Source organism: Carassius gibelio, chromosome A17 (assembly GCF_023724105.1).
Source record: "Carassius gibelio isolate Cgi1373 ecotype wild population from Czech Republic chromosome A17, carGib1.2-hapl.c, whole genome shotgun sequence".
Classification (NCBI taxonomy): Eukaryota; Metazoa; Chordata; class Actinopteri; order Cypriniformes; family Cyprinidae; genus Carassius; species Carassius gibelio.
In genome coordinates this window covers 16,443,933-16,456,566 of record NC_068387.1, presented here as the reverse complement: position 1 = coordinate 16,456,566, position 12,634 = coordinate 16,443,933, and the positions used below count along the sequence as shown (strand labels likewise).

Here is a 12,634-nt window from a genome sequence, read left to right as displayed (position 1 = left end):
GGTTGATTTTGGACTCCGTCTGAAGGGGGGAGGAAAGCATGTTTTCACTATGTTTGGAATCTCTGCTATTCCACTGAGCAAACTCATACTAGTGGAAAATGGTGGATTTATCAACTTGAAGAGATAACTGTTTCCTTTAGCGGAAACATGGTTTCCTGGGCAGAGGTCCAGAGTCTTTCAGTTTTACCACTCCTCATTATCCCTGTGAGAGTAAGAAAACATTTAAAACTCCATGTAATTCATTTTAGTGGTTTAAAGATGTCTGCATACACATTCTTGTTTTGTAAATAAACTGTCTGTAAAACTCTGTAATGGGCTTAATTACTGTAGTGTAGTATAATGGCCACTGTGTGTGTGCACTTCTGCCCTGTGAGGGAGGCCGAGATTGGACAGGGGGATCCAGAGCTGAATGGAGGAAAAGAACTCTCACATTACTCACATTTTTAAAGAGTGAGTCACTGGGTCAAGAGAATCCATGAACTGCCAAGGGTTTGCTTCATAATGGCCTCACACCGTCAAGGGCTCCCTCCCTGTCTCTTCTCTTATTCCTCTGTCCTCCAATCTTGGATATCTTTCATCCATACTGTAAAACTGGCATTTTTTTTTCTTCAGTTTTTTGCTGATGCAGAATCTTTAAAGACTGATGGAAAGAGACCAAACTCAGACAAAACGTTCCTTAAAGGGACGGTTCTCCCAAAATGTAAATACTGTAATTTATGCTTCACTTCATGCTGTTTCAAACCAGTACGTTTTCATCTTACACAAAAATGCTCATTTTTAAGACTTACAGTGGCTTTCCGATTTATTTTTTCTTTCTTTTTTCCCTCTGTCTTTTGTTCTTTGGTCCCAGTAGACTTGTTTCCTCTTCAACACGTCAGCCCTGTGGAAAATAAGCAGTGGGTTTATTTGACCCTGTTTCCTTTCAGCATATGTGTGCTTCCTGTACCCCAGTTTTAGTGTTTGATTTTGCTTCACTGTTTCCGTACAACTTTGTGCCATTTGTAACTCTGAGAGGCAGTTTGTGGAGAGGGTTCTTGTACATACCCTTAAATTAGAATTTGCTATTAAAAGTCTGAACATGTGTCTTTGTAAACCTTGGCTGGGCAGAGAGGAAGGCGTGAACAAACCTCAACCACAAAATACTCCATTCACAGTGTATCTTGAGCCATTTCTTATTTATAGTTTGTACCATACTCAACATCAGTAAAAACATATTTTTCTCTCTCTTTAGTGTTGGATGAGGAAGATGAGGGTGAGAGGTTTGAGTTTGATGACAGTGGTGATGAAGCCCCCGAGGCAGATCGGCCACCCCCTGAACCTGAGGGAATCCCCGTGCCTCCCCCCTGCTCATCAGCAGCTGGGGGCGCACCCGTAAATAGAACAAGTCCAAACCCGGAGAACTTACTCACCGCAGAGGCTGATCTGCCCCCTCCACCTCAGGACTGCCCCACTAATAACAGCCCTTTGGCTCTTGCACCCTTCCCACAGTGTGATCTACCCCCTCCTCCTGTAGAACTAGAGCGAGGGCCACCGGAGGGCGCTACAGGAGCTGCTGTTGACAGCGAGCAGGACAGTAAGTTTACAGTACATATTAAGATGATTGATTTCATCTGTGAAATTTGTTTTACAATTATTTAGTTAATTCTGCTTTAGAGATCACAAGAGTATGATTATTCTATTGACAGAACTATAATTTTTAGGAAAAAAGTCTTAATCTCAGATATGCTTCAGATAATCTTAATAAACAAAGTATATATGTGCCATGTAATTTTTTTTAAATGATTTTATTGATCTACAATAAAAATATAAGACAATTAATTTTGGAATGTTTTATTTTGTTTTCTGTACAATATTACACATCATATTTAAAAAAAAAAATGGGGGTTTTATGCATGAAAATATATAGATATAATGAAGGGGGTCTCTCACAGGAGACCATCATATTTAGAAATCCTTGCTATTAAACATTTTGAAACCCCTGTTCTATGGTATTTCGTTGTGATGGTTTGTGGTGACTACAATGAGTTTTATGCAGTTTAACCACTTCCTTTTGTGAGCATGACACCAATTCAGTTGACAAATCAGCCTACACCACTTTTTTTTTTCTTACATGGTTTCTGAGGATACATCTGTCTCTTTCTCTTTCTCTCTAACTGTTGTTAATGTAGGTATTCGTCACAGGAATCCCTCCCACATATGATAATTTGAATTAGCAATGATTATTCACTAGAATAGCTGCAGAAACTGTATTTTCCAATGGAAATGTAGTTTTCAATTTCCTAGAAGACTTGCAGTCTCACACTGTCCTGATAAGTCACTGTACTTTCTGATCAATAGTGAACAGAGGTGCTGGGTCCAACTCCAGGCTCAAAGTCAGCCCCTACTCTGTGATTGACATCGGCCCTATCCAGCAGCAGCTGCTGTCAGAGCAGAGCGGCCCTCCCTCCTCTCCCTCAGCCAATGAGAGCGAAAGAGACATTCGGGATGTACCCAGTAGCCCTGGGTTGTCCTCTGGGTATTCAGTGCCAGTGCCATGTGGTTATGCAACGCCCTCAAATGTGCCGTTGATCCCACCAACCTACACCACCCCAGTTATCATCCGACACTTCTCTATGGATGAAGATGGTAAAAAAGAGAGATTATTCCTACCTGTTTCCATTTAATTTGTTCTCTCCATTGGTCCGGTTGGAATAGGGGTTCACCATCCCCATACATATCCTCTCTCTTTTCTCTTTCCTTGCGCTCAACTAATTTCTCTCATGCTATCCATCTCTATTTTTTTTTTTTTTTTTTTTTATTAAGTTTTGCCACGAAGAAGTTGGGGATAATTTTAGCAGTGGCCTTGGCTGTGATGAAGTTTTCTGTTTTCTCTTAAGTGTAACTCAATTTTACATGATCATCTAGACTTGTCTGTAGGTAGACACACAACAGCACATTGCTGTCCCCTTGTGGTATAAAGGTGTTCGAAATGTAAACCTGATTCAAACTGAAATTTTTTCGGTTTTGACATGGTCTGAACTTGGCTTTATGTGATTTGAAGAATTTTATGAGGCATGTTTGAATGAGTTTATCTGCACTATTCTGTTAATGCATGAATTATTTTGTTGTGTCCTGCAGTGACTGTGGTGGGAGCAGGACATACTCCAGTGGACAGGTGAGTCAGACCGCACAGATGCAACATTATGTGTGCTATAACATTATATCTGAGTCTGAGATGTCGGATGCATATTAATTTCCTTCTGCTGTATGACAATTATTTTTATTTATATTTTTTGTTCTATTTTAGTGCATTTCTTTCTATATTTGTGTGGCAGTTTTGTAATTGCATGATAATGTACAAAATAGTTTGGACTTCATGTTCTCATAATAATATTTAAACACTGTAGTGCAAACACAGATGGATATTTAAAGTGAAGTTTGTGTGTGTGTGTGTGTGTGCTAATTCCAAGTGGTATGTCCAGTGTTTTCAGTGAAGAGTGTCCAGTCATCAGAGAGGAAGATGCTCTTGCTAAGTGGGTGTCAGACCCAGCGAACACGGCTTGGATGGAGAGTAAGTTCTTAGCATTTTTTTAAGCCGAAAAAATGCTTAGATTTACATGTGAATGTACTGTACACATGAAGCCTTGTTTGGCTGTGTTTCCTGTTTTTGAAGAGAATCTCAGACATTTCCTTCCTTCTCACTGAGGAACTGCTCAGCCTCCTTCTCAGGATTTGTTAACACATACTGTATGCGTACTCTGAGACCCACTGCTTTGGTTTGGCTGGACATGAGAATATGAGCCTTGTGTATTTGTTGGCATATTTCTGTTTGCTTTAGGTCCTGATGAAGTGATTTATGATGATGTACCGAGAGAGAACTCTGGATCCACTACAGGTGTGTTCATCTGGTCTTTTTCTTTATCTGAACTTATTTTATGATGTATTTGTTCATGTTTATTAACCTTTCTGATAACAGCTGGAATACAATCATGTTGTGATTGCACACCACATTGCACATTTTGTATCTGTTTTATCCTCCATATGGTTTTCAATTACTACAGTTATTAACAATTCGATTCTAATTCAGATTAGTTGATTGATTCTGAATTGTTTGAGAGAATTGATGCATCTATAAATGAATTGTTTTTCCACCCCTGTAGCCTGGCTATGAAAATGTGAGAGATATGAAAACTGAGAGTAAAATGTGCCTACTCAGCGATAAGAAAGTGTCATGTGACTGACAGCTCTGATGTTACAGTTGATGACAGACACGAGGGACTGAATGTGGACTGTTTTTGAACAATGTGAAAACTGTGTGCATGTCAGACCCAGATGAGATGATCTATGATGATGTTGAGCTCGGGGAAGAGGGCGGCAGCAGCTCTCTGGACAACGGCTGGAGCTCCAGTGAGTTTGAAAGCTATGAGGAAGCCAGTGACACAGAGAATGGACATGGAGAGAACGGCCTCCCCGATGCGTTTGTCAGGGGCCGTGCACCCAGCAAGAAAACACACGTGTGTATTCACACTCATACCATCTCTCCCTCTTTCTCATATTATTTCTCTTTTTTTCCTCTGCTGTCTATAATTCGACCGTTTCTTTGGCTTGAGCAGCAGAGATAAAGTGTGCAAGATATTTAGAGGTGTCTGTGAGTATAATGAGATCTGGTGCCTAGATCATAGGTTTTTCACATTTGCCCACACTAATATTTAGAAACAATGGGGAAAGACTGCTTGTAATGGTTTTGGTTTTGTTTGTGTGTGTTAGTATTGATCTAATAGAAGAGGTTTATTTGAGCCAACACTGTGTGTGTGTGTGTGTGTGTGTGTGTGTGTGTGTGTGTTTATTTAAAAGTCTAACCAAGGCATTGGTTTATTTCTGAACTGATGGAACAAATTGAGTCATAATTTTGAAACTTCCGGTGAGAGAGAGATTTATGGGAGTTTAAGAGTGTGTGTGTGTGTGTGTGTGTGTGAGGTATAAGATTAATTTATGAGAAAGTGCCTAAAAAAAATTTTTTTTTAAGTAATATTTCTGAATTGTAATCTCTAACATTCCATTTATAACCAACAATAATTTTGTTTTTATATAAAATAAGTAATCATGTATTTAAGAATTATTTCAGAATTAATTCGATTTTCATTTTTGTGTATTTTTTTTTAAGTGTTTATAATGTTGATTGTCAGGCATTACAGAAAATACTTATCATAAAACCATTAATATAAATGATCAAATTATTGAAATATTATGGGATATTATGGGAACAACAGATTGTGATGTAGACATTATTACTGGAATGAGATTCTGAATAGCATGAGGAATTGAAGTGATGGCAGTAACTCGTTCTCTGCCCCTTGTTCAGCTGTCTGAAGATCTGGTGCGTTTAAAAGAGCACTATGAGAGAAAGATGCGAGATCTCATGGTAAACACAGTGGGGACAGTAGAGCTACAGCAGCTCAAACACAAACACGAACAAAAGGTAAAAGAACAAGAATACGTATGTCAGCCTGACTGACAGCTCTCCGTCTCTGCTAGTCGTCCTGGTGGTGGGCTTCCTCTGTGCCATCCCTAGACCTCCGTCATCCCCACTAAACATCTGTTTGTGTCTCCACTGATGTAGCTGTTGTCATCTGTGGAGAGTGTATGTTGTTCACAGTTTTACCTCTCATTCATGCTTCCTTCATGTGTGGCTTCGCATGTCGTTCTGTGTTTGAAAACATTGTTGGTATATGATTTTCCCCTTCAGTGACTGCCACAGCAGGGCAAACATTTAATAAATATCTGAATAATGGGACTGCTTTTTTAAGTTTTGCAGATTTGCAGTTGCGGAGCTGCAGTTGCAGTCGCTGTTTCTTTTATTTATCCATCAGTCTTCATGTTCTCTCATCCTTCCTTTTACTCATCTGGTGTCAGTGGCGATCTTTTCATTGTATGTTTAGATGTTTAGTTTAGTTGAGATCTTATGTTCAAGTTGAATAGTTATTCTCCACGGTGGTGGGTTCATCTTGTTAACGCCTGTTAAAATTATCTGAAATCTCAGGGGTGAATTCACTGAAGTGTTGCGACGCTTTTGTGTGCGGCATTCCTGAAGCTAACTTTGCTAAAATAAATTACCGTATTTTTCGGACTATAAGTCACACCTGAGTATAAGTCGCATCAGTCCAAAAATACGTCATGATGAGGAAAAAAAACATATATAAGTCGCATTTATCCAAAACCAAGAGAAAACATTACCGTCTACAGCCACGAGAGGGCACTCTATGTTTTCAGTGTAGACTACAGGAGCACTGAGCAGCAGAGCGCCCTCTCGCGGCTGTAGACTGTAATGTTTTCACTTGGTTCATTTCTCTCGGTTCATGTCAAATTAATTTTGATAAATAAGTCGCACCTAACTACAAGTCGCAGGACCAGTCAAACTATGAAAAAAAGTGTGACTTATAGTCCAGAAAATACGGTAGGAATTGCAGTGTGTGTATAGGTTTCTTTAATTTTTTTGTGTATTGTTACCTGATTTGCATAATTTCTTAATCAAATTTTTAGTGTATTCCCCCTTGTTTTTTTAAGTGATTGTAATTCAGAACTCACTGCTGAATGATGTTGCATGTGCTACAGATGCAGCGGCTCGTAAAAGCAGCCAAAGATGGAACTAAAGATGGTCTGCAGAAAACCAAAGCTGCGGTCAGAAAGGGACGATCTTTCATCCGCACCAGATCTCTCGGTCATGGTAAGAGCACATTAGTACATCTTCCATCTTAAAAAATTCACAAATGACTGTCGTCTTGATTAAATGCCTTCTCCTGTTTTATTCATTTGATTCATTATTTCCTTAGAGAAGAAACCCAGCTGCTTTGATGAAGAGTCAGATCTGTTCATTGAGGTGGAGTGTTTTAATGTGGACCCTGTGCTGGGACCTGCACCTGATGGGCTCTCTCAACACCAGGTACTGTCTCACAACAGCCTTTTTTTTGATATACATCACTGGTCAAATGTTTGTGGTCAGTCTTTTTTTATTATTATTAATATTTATTCAGCAACATGCATTAGTCAGAAGTGACAGTTTGAACTGTCTTATTTATAAACTAATCTGATAAATATATAATTGTTTCCACAGAAATACTAAGCAGCATAACTGTTTTCAACACTGATAATAGGAAGAACGGTCTCTTAAGCATCAAATCAGCAATAATGGTTTCTGAAAGATCATGCGACACTGGAGTAATGGCATGCTGGAAATTTAGTTTTGCCGTCACTGGAATACATTTTGATTTAAAATATAATAGAAAAAAAAGTATTTTAAATCGTGATAATATTTTGCAGTGTTATTGTTGTTTCTGTATTTTTGATCAGATAAAGCAACACCATCTTACTGATAGTGAATGAAGTCATTTCTTTGAAATAAATACCAGTTCAAGAAATTCATATATTTTCTGCTTGTGACTTAAGTGCAGCTCTATGTTACTATGTGTGCATGATCATTTTAACAGGTGATGAGGAGGTGCATTCTGGAGACCATTCTAGAGAGTGAGAAGAATTATCTGGAAGCTCTGAAGAGAATTTTAGAGGTTTTTACTATTTTTGTCTGTGATGCTTTACATTGCAGTGGAAAATTAGCTTCTTTTTTTAAATGCATTATAATGTAAAACCTTTATTTTAGTTTATGCACACATCAATCATCCAATAATGTAAATTATGTTTACATGCTTTGCTCATAACAGCAATATGAGAAGTCCCTGGCTGAGATTGAGCCTCGCTTACTGAGTGACCGCAAGAGTAAGGTGGTGTTTTACCGGATACGTGAGATCCTACAGTGCCATGCCCTGTTCCAGATGGCATTGGCCAGCCGTGTGTCCGACTGGGATGAGCTGGAGATGATCGGAGATGTGTTTGTAGCATCGGTGAGATACCTGATTTTGTGATTGAAATCATTTGTTGTGGGAGCTCTGGTGTAAAAATTTACAGCACTGATCATCTCAGAGACTGATTTTTTTTATCAGCATTTTATTATATTATGTGTTTTTCTATGTAAAACGAACTACATTAACGTAGCACTTATAGCACACACCACACCCTCCATCGAAGTTTCTACATGTACAAACTTTCTCCACCCTTTACCTGTTGTCAAGTGTGTGTGTGTGTGTGTGTGTGTGTGTGTCTAAAATTTATCTGCATCAGTAAAAACTCCTTTAGTTCATGAGGGAACAATCTTGAAAAAAAAGCATCATGTCATTTCTGTGCCATCATTACTCTCTCTATCTCTTTTGCAGTTTTCTAAGTCCATGGTGTTGGACGCTTACAGTGAATATGTGAATAACTTCAGCTTGGCAATGGGAGTGGTGAGGAAGGCGTGTGCCGCTAAGCCCAGTTTCCTTGACTTCCTCAAGGTTAGATATCCCAAAAGAGCCCAGAATGTTCCTGTGGTTCTGTAATTACATGTCAACCAGTTCTACATTGTTCTGCTATGTAAATCACAGCTTTCAAGGCTTTGGTGATCTAATCCAAACCTTTGAATGGTAGTGTATGTTTTTGTTCATAATTCATTCTTGAGCTTTGCTGTTTGTGTTGTTTCCATAGCATCGTCAGGAAACCAGTAAAGATCATCTGACCCTCTATGGACTGATGATGAAGCCTATTCAGCGGTTCCCCCAGTTCATACTGCTGCTGCAAGTGTGTCTTATCTCACAAAAACACACTATTATTTAAAATAATACATGTGCTCCAGTATACTTAAATATTAAAACATCTCCAGAAGAGGGCGCCTCTTTGTTTCTGATCAGCATCACATCAATAGTCTCTGATATGATATGAGTTACTTTCATGTAGTTTGTGATGTCACATAAGAGGCAGAACTGTTTCATGCTTGCTTAGGTTTTTTCTGTTATATCAGTTTTTCTGTTGCCATAGTTTCCCAGGCTACTTTAAAACTCATTGATCTTTTACATCTCTTTGTAGGACATGCTAAAAAACACGCCGGTGGGTCATCCCGACCGTCTTCCACTTCAGATGGCTCTCACTGAACTGGAAACATTTGCCGAAAAATTAAATGAGAGGAAAAGAGAGGCAGATCAGCGCTGTGAGATCAGACACATCGCTAAGGCTATGAATGAACATTACCTCAACAAGGTACTGCAGCCCCTTTGCTCCAAGAGCTGAGTGAGAACCTGTCCTCAGACTGATCACAGTAGTACACTTGAAAAAAAAAAAATCTGAATGTGTATGTGTGTGGGAGGTTAGTCAAATTTGTTATTTGACATTTGGTAGTTTCAGATTGTGTGGTTAAACCCAGAGTGTGTTTAGTTTTAGTGAAGCCCTTCTGTCACTCATATGAAGTCAGTACCGAGCCAATCGTGTAAACAGAACCAGCTTGAACGCTCCACACCATCTGGGGCTCTGATATATTTTGCTAAACTTTGACTCTGTGACTGCTTGCTCTTTCTTGTGGATGGATAGGTGTGTTTTATTCCATCTGAATTAAGTCTAACAAAAGGTTTGAAACACATTTCAGCTTTTAACTTCTGTGGTCTGTTTAGGCTAACAATAGAATATTTTCATTATTTAAAAATGATGTAATAAATAAATGTTAATGTTTTTAGAATATTATACTTTCGATTTTTTTTCCCCTCAAATCAACCCTCAGACCGTTTTGGACGAGTGTGTGTATGTGTGTGTGTGTGTGTGTGTCTCCAGGGTCAACTGATGAATGACTGTGACAAAGTAGGACCCTTACATTTTTAATTCCCAGCTCAGTCCTTTTTATTGCTGTTTGTGCTTCTCTCTCTTTCTCTGTCTCTCAGCTGCTGAGCAGTGGCAGCCGTTATCTGATTCGTTCTGATGACGTTGTGGAAACCGTTTATAACGATCGCGGGGAGATCATTAAGACAAAAGAACGGCGAGTCTTTCTTCTGAATGATGTGCTCATGTGTGCCACCCCCAACTGGCGGTATGACCCATTACACACATCCATTATCTGTAATACAGTATTGTTCAAAATAATAGCAGTACAATGTGACTAACCAGAATAATCAAGGTTTTTCGTATATTTTTTTATTGCTACGTGGCAAACAAGTTACCAGTAGGTTCAGTAGATTCTCAGAAAACAAATGAGACCCAGCATTCATGATATGCACGCTCTTAAGGCTGTGCAATTGGGCAATTAGTTGAATTAGTTGAAAGGGGTGTGTTCAAAAAAATAGCAGTGTGGCATTCAATCACTGAGGTCATCAATTTTGTGAAGAAACAGGTGTAAATCAGGTGGCCCCTATTTAAGGATGAAGCCAACACTTGTTGAACATGCATTTGAAAGCTGAGGAAAATGGGTCGTTCAAGACATTGTTCAGAAGAACAGCGTACTTTGATTAAAAAGTTGATTAGAGAGGGGAAAACCTATAAAGAGGTGCAAAAAATGATAGGCTGTTCAGCTAAAATGATCTCCAATGCCTTAAAATGGAGAGCAAAACCAGAGAGACGTGGAAGAAAACGGAAGACAACCATCAAAATGGATAGAAGAATAACCAGAATGGCAAAGGCTCAGCCAATGATCACCTCCAGGATGATCAAAGACAGTCTGGAGTTACCTGTAAGTACTGTGACAGTTAGAAGACGTCTGTGTGAAGCTAATCTATTTTCAAGAATCCCCGCAAAGTCCCTCTGTTAAAAAAAAGGCATGTGCAGAAGAGGTTACAATTTGCCAAAGAACACATCAACTGGCCTAAAGAGAAATGGAGGAACATTTTGTGGACTGATGAGAGTAAAATTGTTCTTTTTGGGTCCAAGGGCCACAGGCAGTTTGTGAGACAACCCCCAAACTCTGAGTTCAAGCCACAGTACACAGTGAAGACAGTGAAGCATGGAGGTGCAAGCATCATGATATGGGCATGTTTCTCCTACTATGGTGTTGGGCCTATTTATCGCATACCAGGGATCATGGATCAGTTTGCATATGTTAAAATACTTGAAGAGGTCATGTTGCCCTATGCTGAAGAGGACATGCCCTTGAAATGGTTGTTTCAACAAGACAATGACCCAAAACACACTAGTAAACGGGCAAAGTCTTGGTTCCAAACCAACAAAATTAATGTTATGGAGTGGCCAGCCCAATCTCCAGACCTTAATCCAATTGAGAACTTGTGGGGTGATATCAAAAATGCTGTTTCTGAAGCAAAACCAAGAAATGTGAATGAATTGTGGAATGTTGTTAAAGAATCATGGAGTGGAATAACTGCTGAGAGGTGCCACAAGTTGGTTGACTCCATGCCACACAGATGTCAAGCAGTTTTAAAAAACTGTGGTCATACAACTAAATATTAGTTTAGTGATTCACAGGATTGCTAAATCCCAGAAAAAAAAATGTTTGTACAAAATAGTTTTGAGTTTGTACAGTCAAAGGTAGACACTGCTATTTTTTTGAACACACCCCTTTCAACTAATTGCCCAATTGCACAGCCTTAAGAGCGTGCATATCATGAATGCTGGGTCTTGTTTGTTTTCTGACAATCTACTGAACCTACTGGTAACTTGTTTGCACCGTAGCAATAAAAAATATACTAAAAACCTTGATTATTCTGGTTAGTCACATTGTACTGCTATTATTTTGAACAATACTGTAACTGTCACCTGTTTAGCACAGCCTCACTCCAGAATACATTTTTAAGTCTTTACAGTAACATTTATTTCTCCACATAAATCTCTCCCCCGTCTTGAGTAAATTAGCCTTTCTGTCTTTCAGCCCCTCTCAGGATGGTGTGAGTGCGGGACCCGGAGGTGAAGGTGTTCCCTCAGGGCAGCGCTTCCTGCTCAAGTGGAGCGTGCCTTTGAGTTTGGTTGAGGTCGTAGAGTTTGGCTCGAGTGAGGAGTTGGGCGACTCCCGATTTCCCCCCTCGCACTCAGGAGATAAAGTCGTCATTAATGCTAAACCTAGTAAGTTCCTGTTATACAGACAAATATGTATGCAATTGTAAACACATCTACTTTGTGGCACATTTCTGTAGTTAACTTAAAGTCTGACTGAATCTTATTACGGAGTCAGTTTCATGTATTACTGGAGGTCAAGGTCAAATGGTGGTTCAGGTTCTGGGTTGAAATCCCAATCTTTTCCCATTCAAGCACTGGCTGGTCCATGAATTAAAGAGATCACAACTATTTCCTTGAATGAGGCTTTTCCAGACGTAATAAAGTTGTTTTGGATAGAAATATCAGCTTTATTTAAAAAATAATAAAAAAGCTTATTTGATTGTAGCAATAGGAGAATGCTTAGAGAGTGAAAATTCTGCACCACCGTTTAGCAACAATGCACGTATGTTATATTTAATATGCAGAGATGTGACATTTATGAAAAAAACATGGTCAGATTTCAGACACATTCAGATAAAGATGTCATAGATTATTCCATGTTGTTCTGTGGAAAATACGACTCTGAAGATACTGGCGTAAGACATAGTTCACTGTGCTTTTCCAGAGTCCCAGACATTTTGACATGTCTGACAAAATCATGACTGATGTCTGGATTTTAATGTAACATCCTAAAAATAAATTATTGATGGAAACATGTCAGGAAAAATGGCAAAGACCGAAAACTAAAGAGAGATGGGGACAGGGAAAGGAAAAGGGATAAAACTAAAAAGCTTTCTGCTTAAAGCGCAGAAGTTAAACACACAACATT

The 12,634-nt window shown here is 39.1% G+C and overlaps 1 protein-coding gene across 7 annotated transcripts in view; it reads left to right on the top strand.

The window, feature by feature from the left end:
* Nucleotides 1–12,634, top strand: part of LOC128031812 (rho guanine nucleotide exchange factor 10) — a 44,736-nt gene that overhangs the window by 14,647 nt on the left and 17,455 nt on the right. For 3 of the 7 annotated variants that reach the window (XM_052620264.1, XM_052620263.1, XM_052620261.1), the window contains 16 exons: nucleotides 1,232–1,573; nucleotides 2,338–2,625; nucleotides 3,118–3,154; nucleotides 3,450–3,550; nucleotides 3,818–3,874; nucleotides 4,306–4,493; nucleotides 5,342–5,458; nucleotides 6,592–6,703; nucleotides 6,810–6,919; nucleotides 7,464–7,541; nucleotides 7,695–7,874; nucleotides 8,244–8,360; nucleotides 8,551–8,643; nucleotides 8,929–9,099; nucleotides 9,771–9,916; nucleotides 11,702–11,892. In XM_052620264.1, coding sequence (XP_052476224.1) covers nucleotides 1,232–1,573; nucleotides 2,338–2,625; nucleotides 3,118–3,154; nucleotides 3,450–3,550; nucleotides 3,818–3,874; nucleotides 4,306–4,493; nucleotides 5,342–5,458; nucleotides 6,592–6,703; nucleotides 6,810–6,919; nucleotides 7,464–7,541; nucleotides 7,695–7,874; nucleotides 8,244–8,360; nucleotides 8,551–8,643; nucleotides 8,929–9,099; nucleotides 9,771–9,916; nucleotides 11,702–11,892 — 2,328 coding nt within the window. The remainder of the gene's footprint in view (nucleotides 1–1,231; nucleotides 1,574–2,337; nucleotides 2,626–3,117; nucleotides 3,155–3,449; nucleotides 3,551–3,817; nucleotides 3,875–4,305; nucleotides 4,494–5,341; nucleotides 5,459–6,591; nucleotides 6,704–6,809; nucleotides 6,920–7,463; nucleotides 7,542–7,694; nucleotides 7,875–8,243; nucleotides 8,361–8,550; nucleotides 8,644–8,928; nucleotides 9,100–9,770; nucleotides 9,917–11,701; nucleotides 11,893–12,634) is intronic. The other 4 variants (XM_052620262.1, XM_052620265.1, XM_052620267.1 and 1 more) reach the window with 4 other exon arrangements.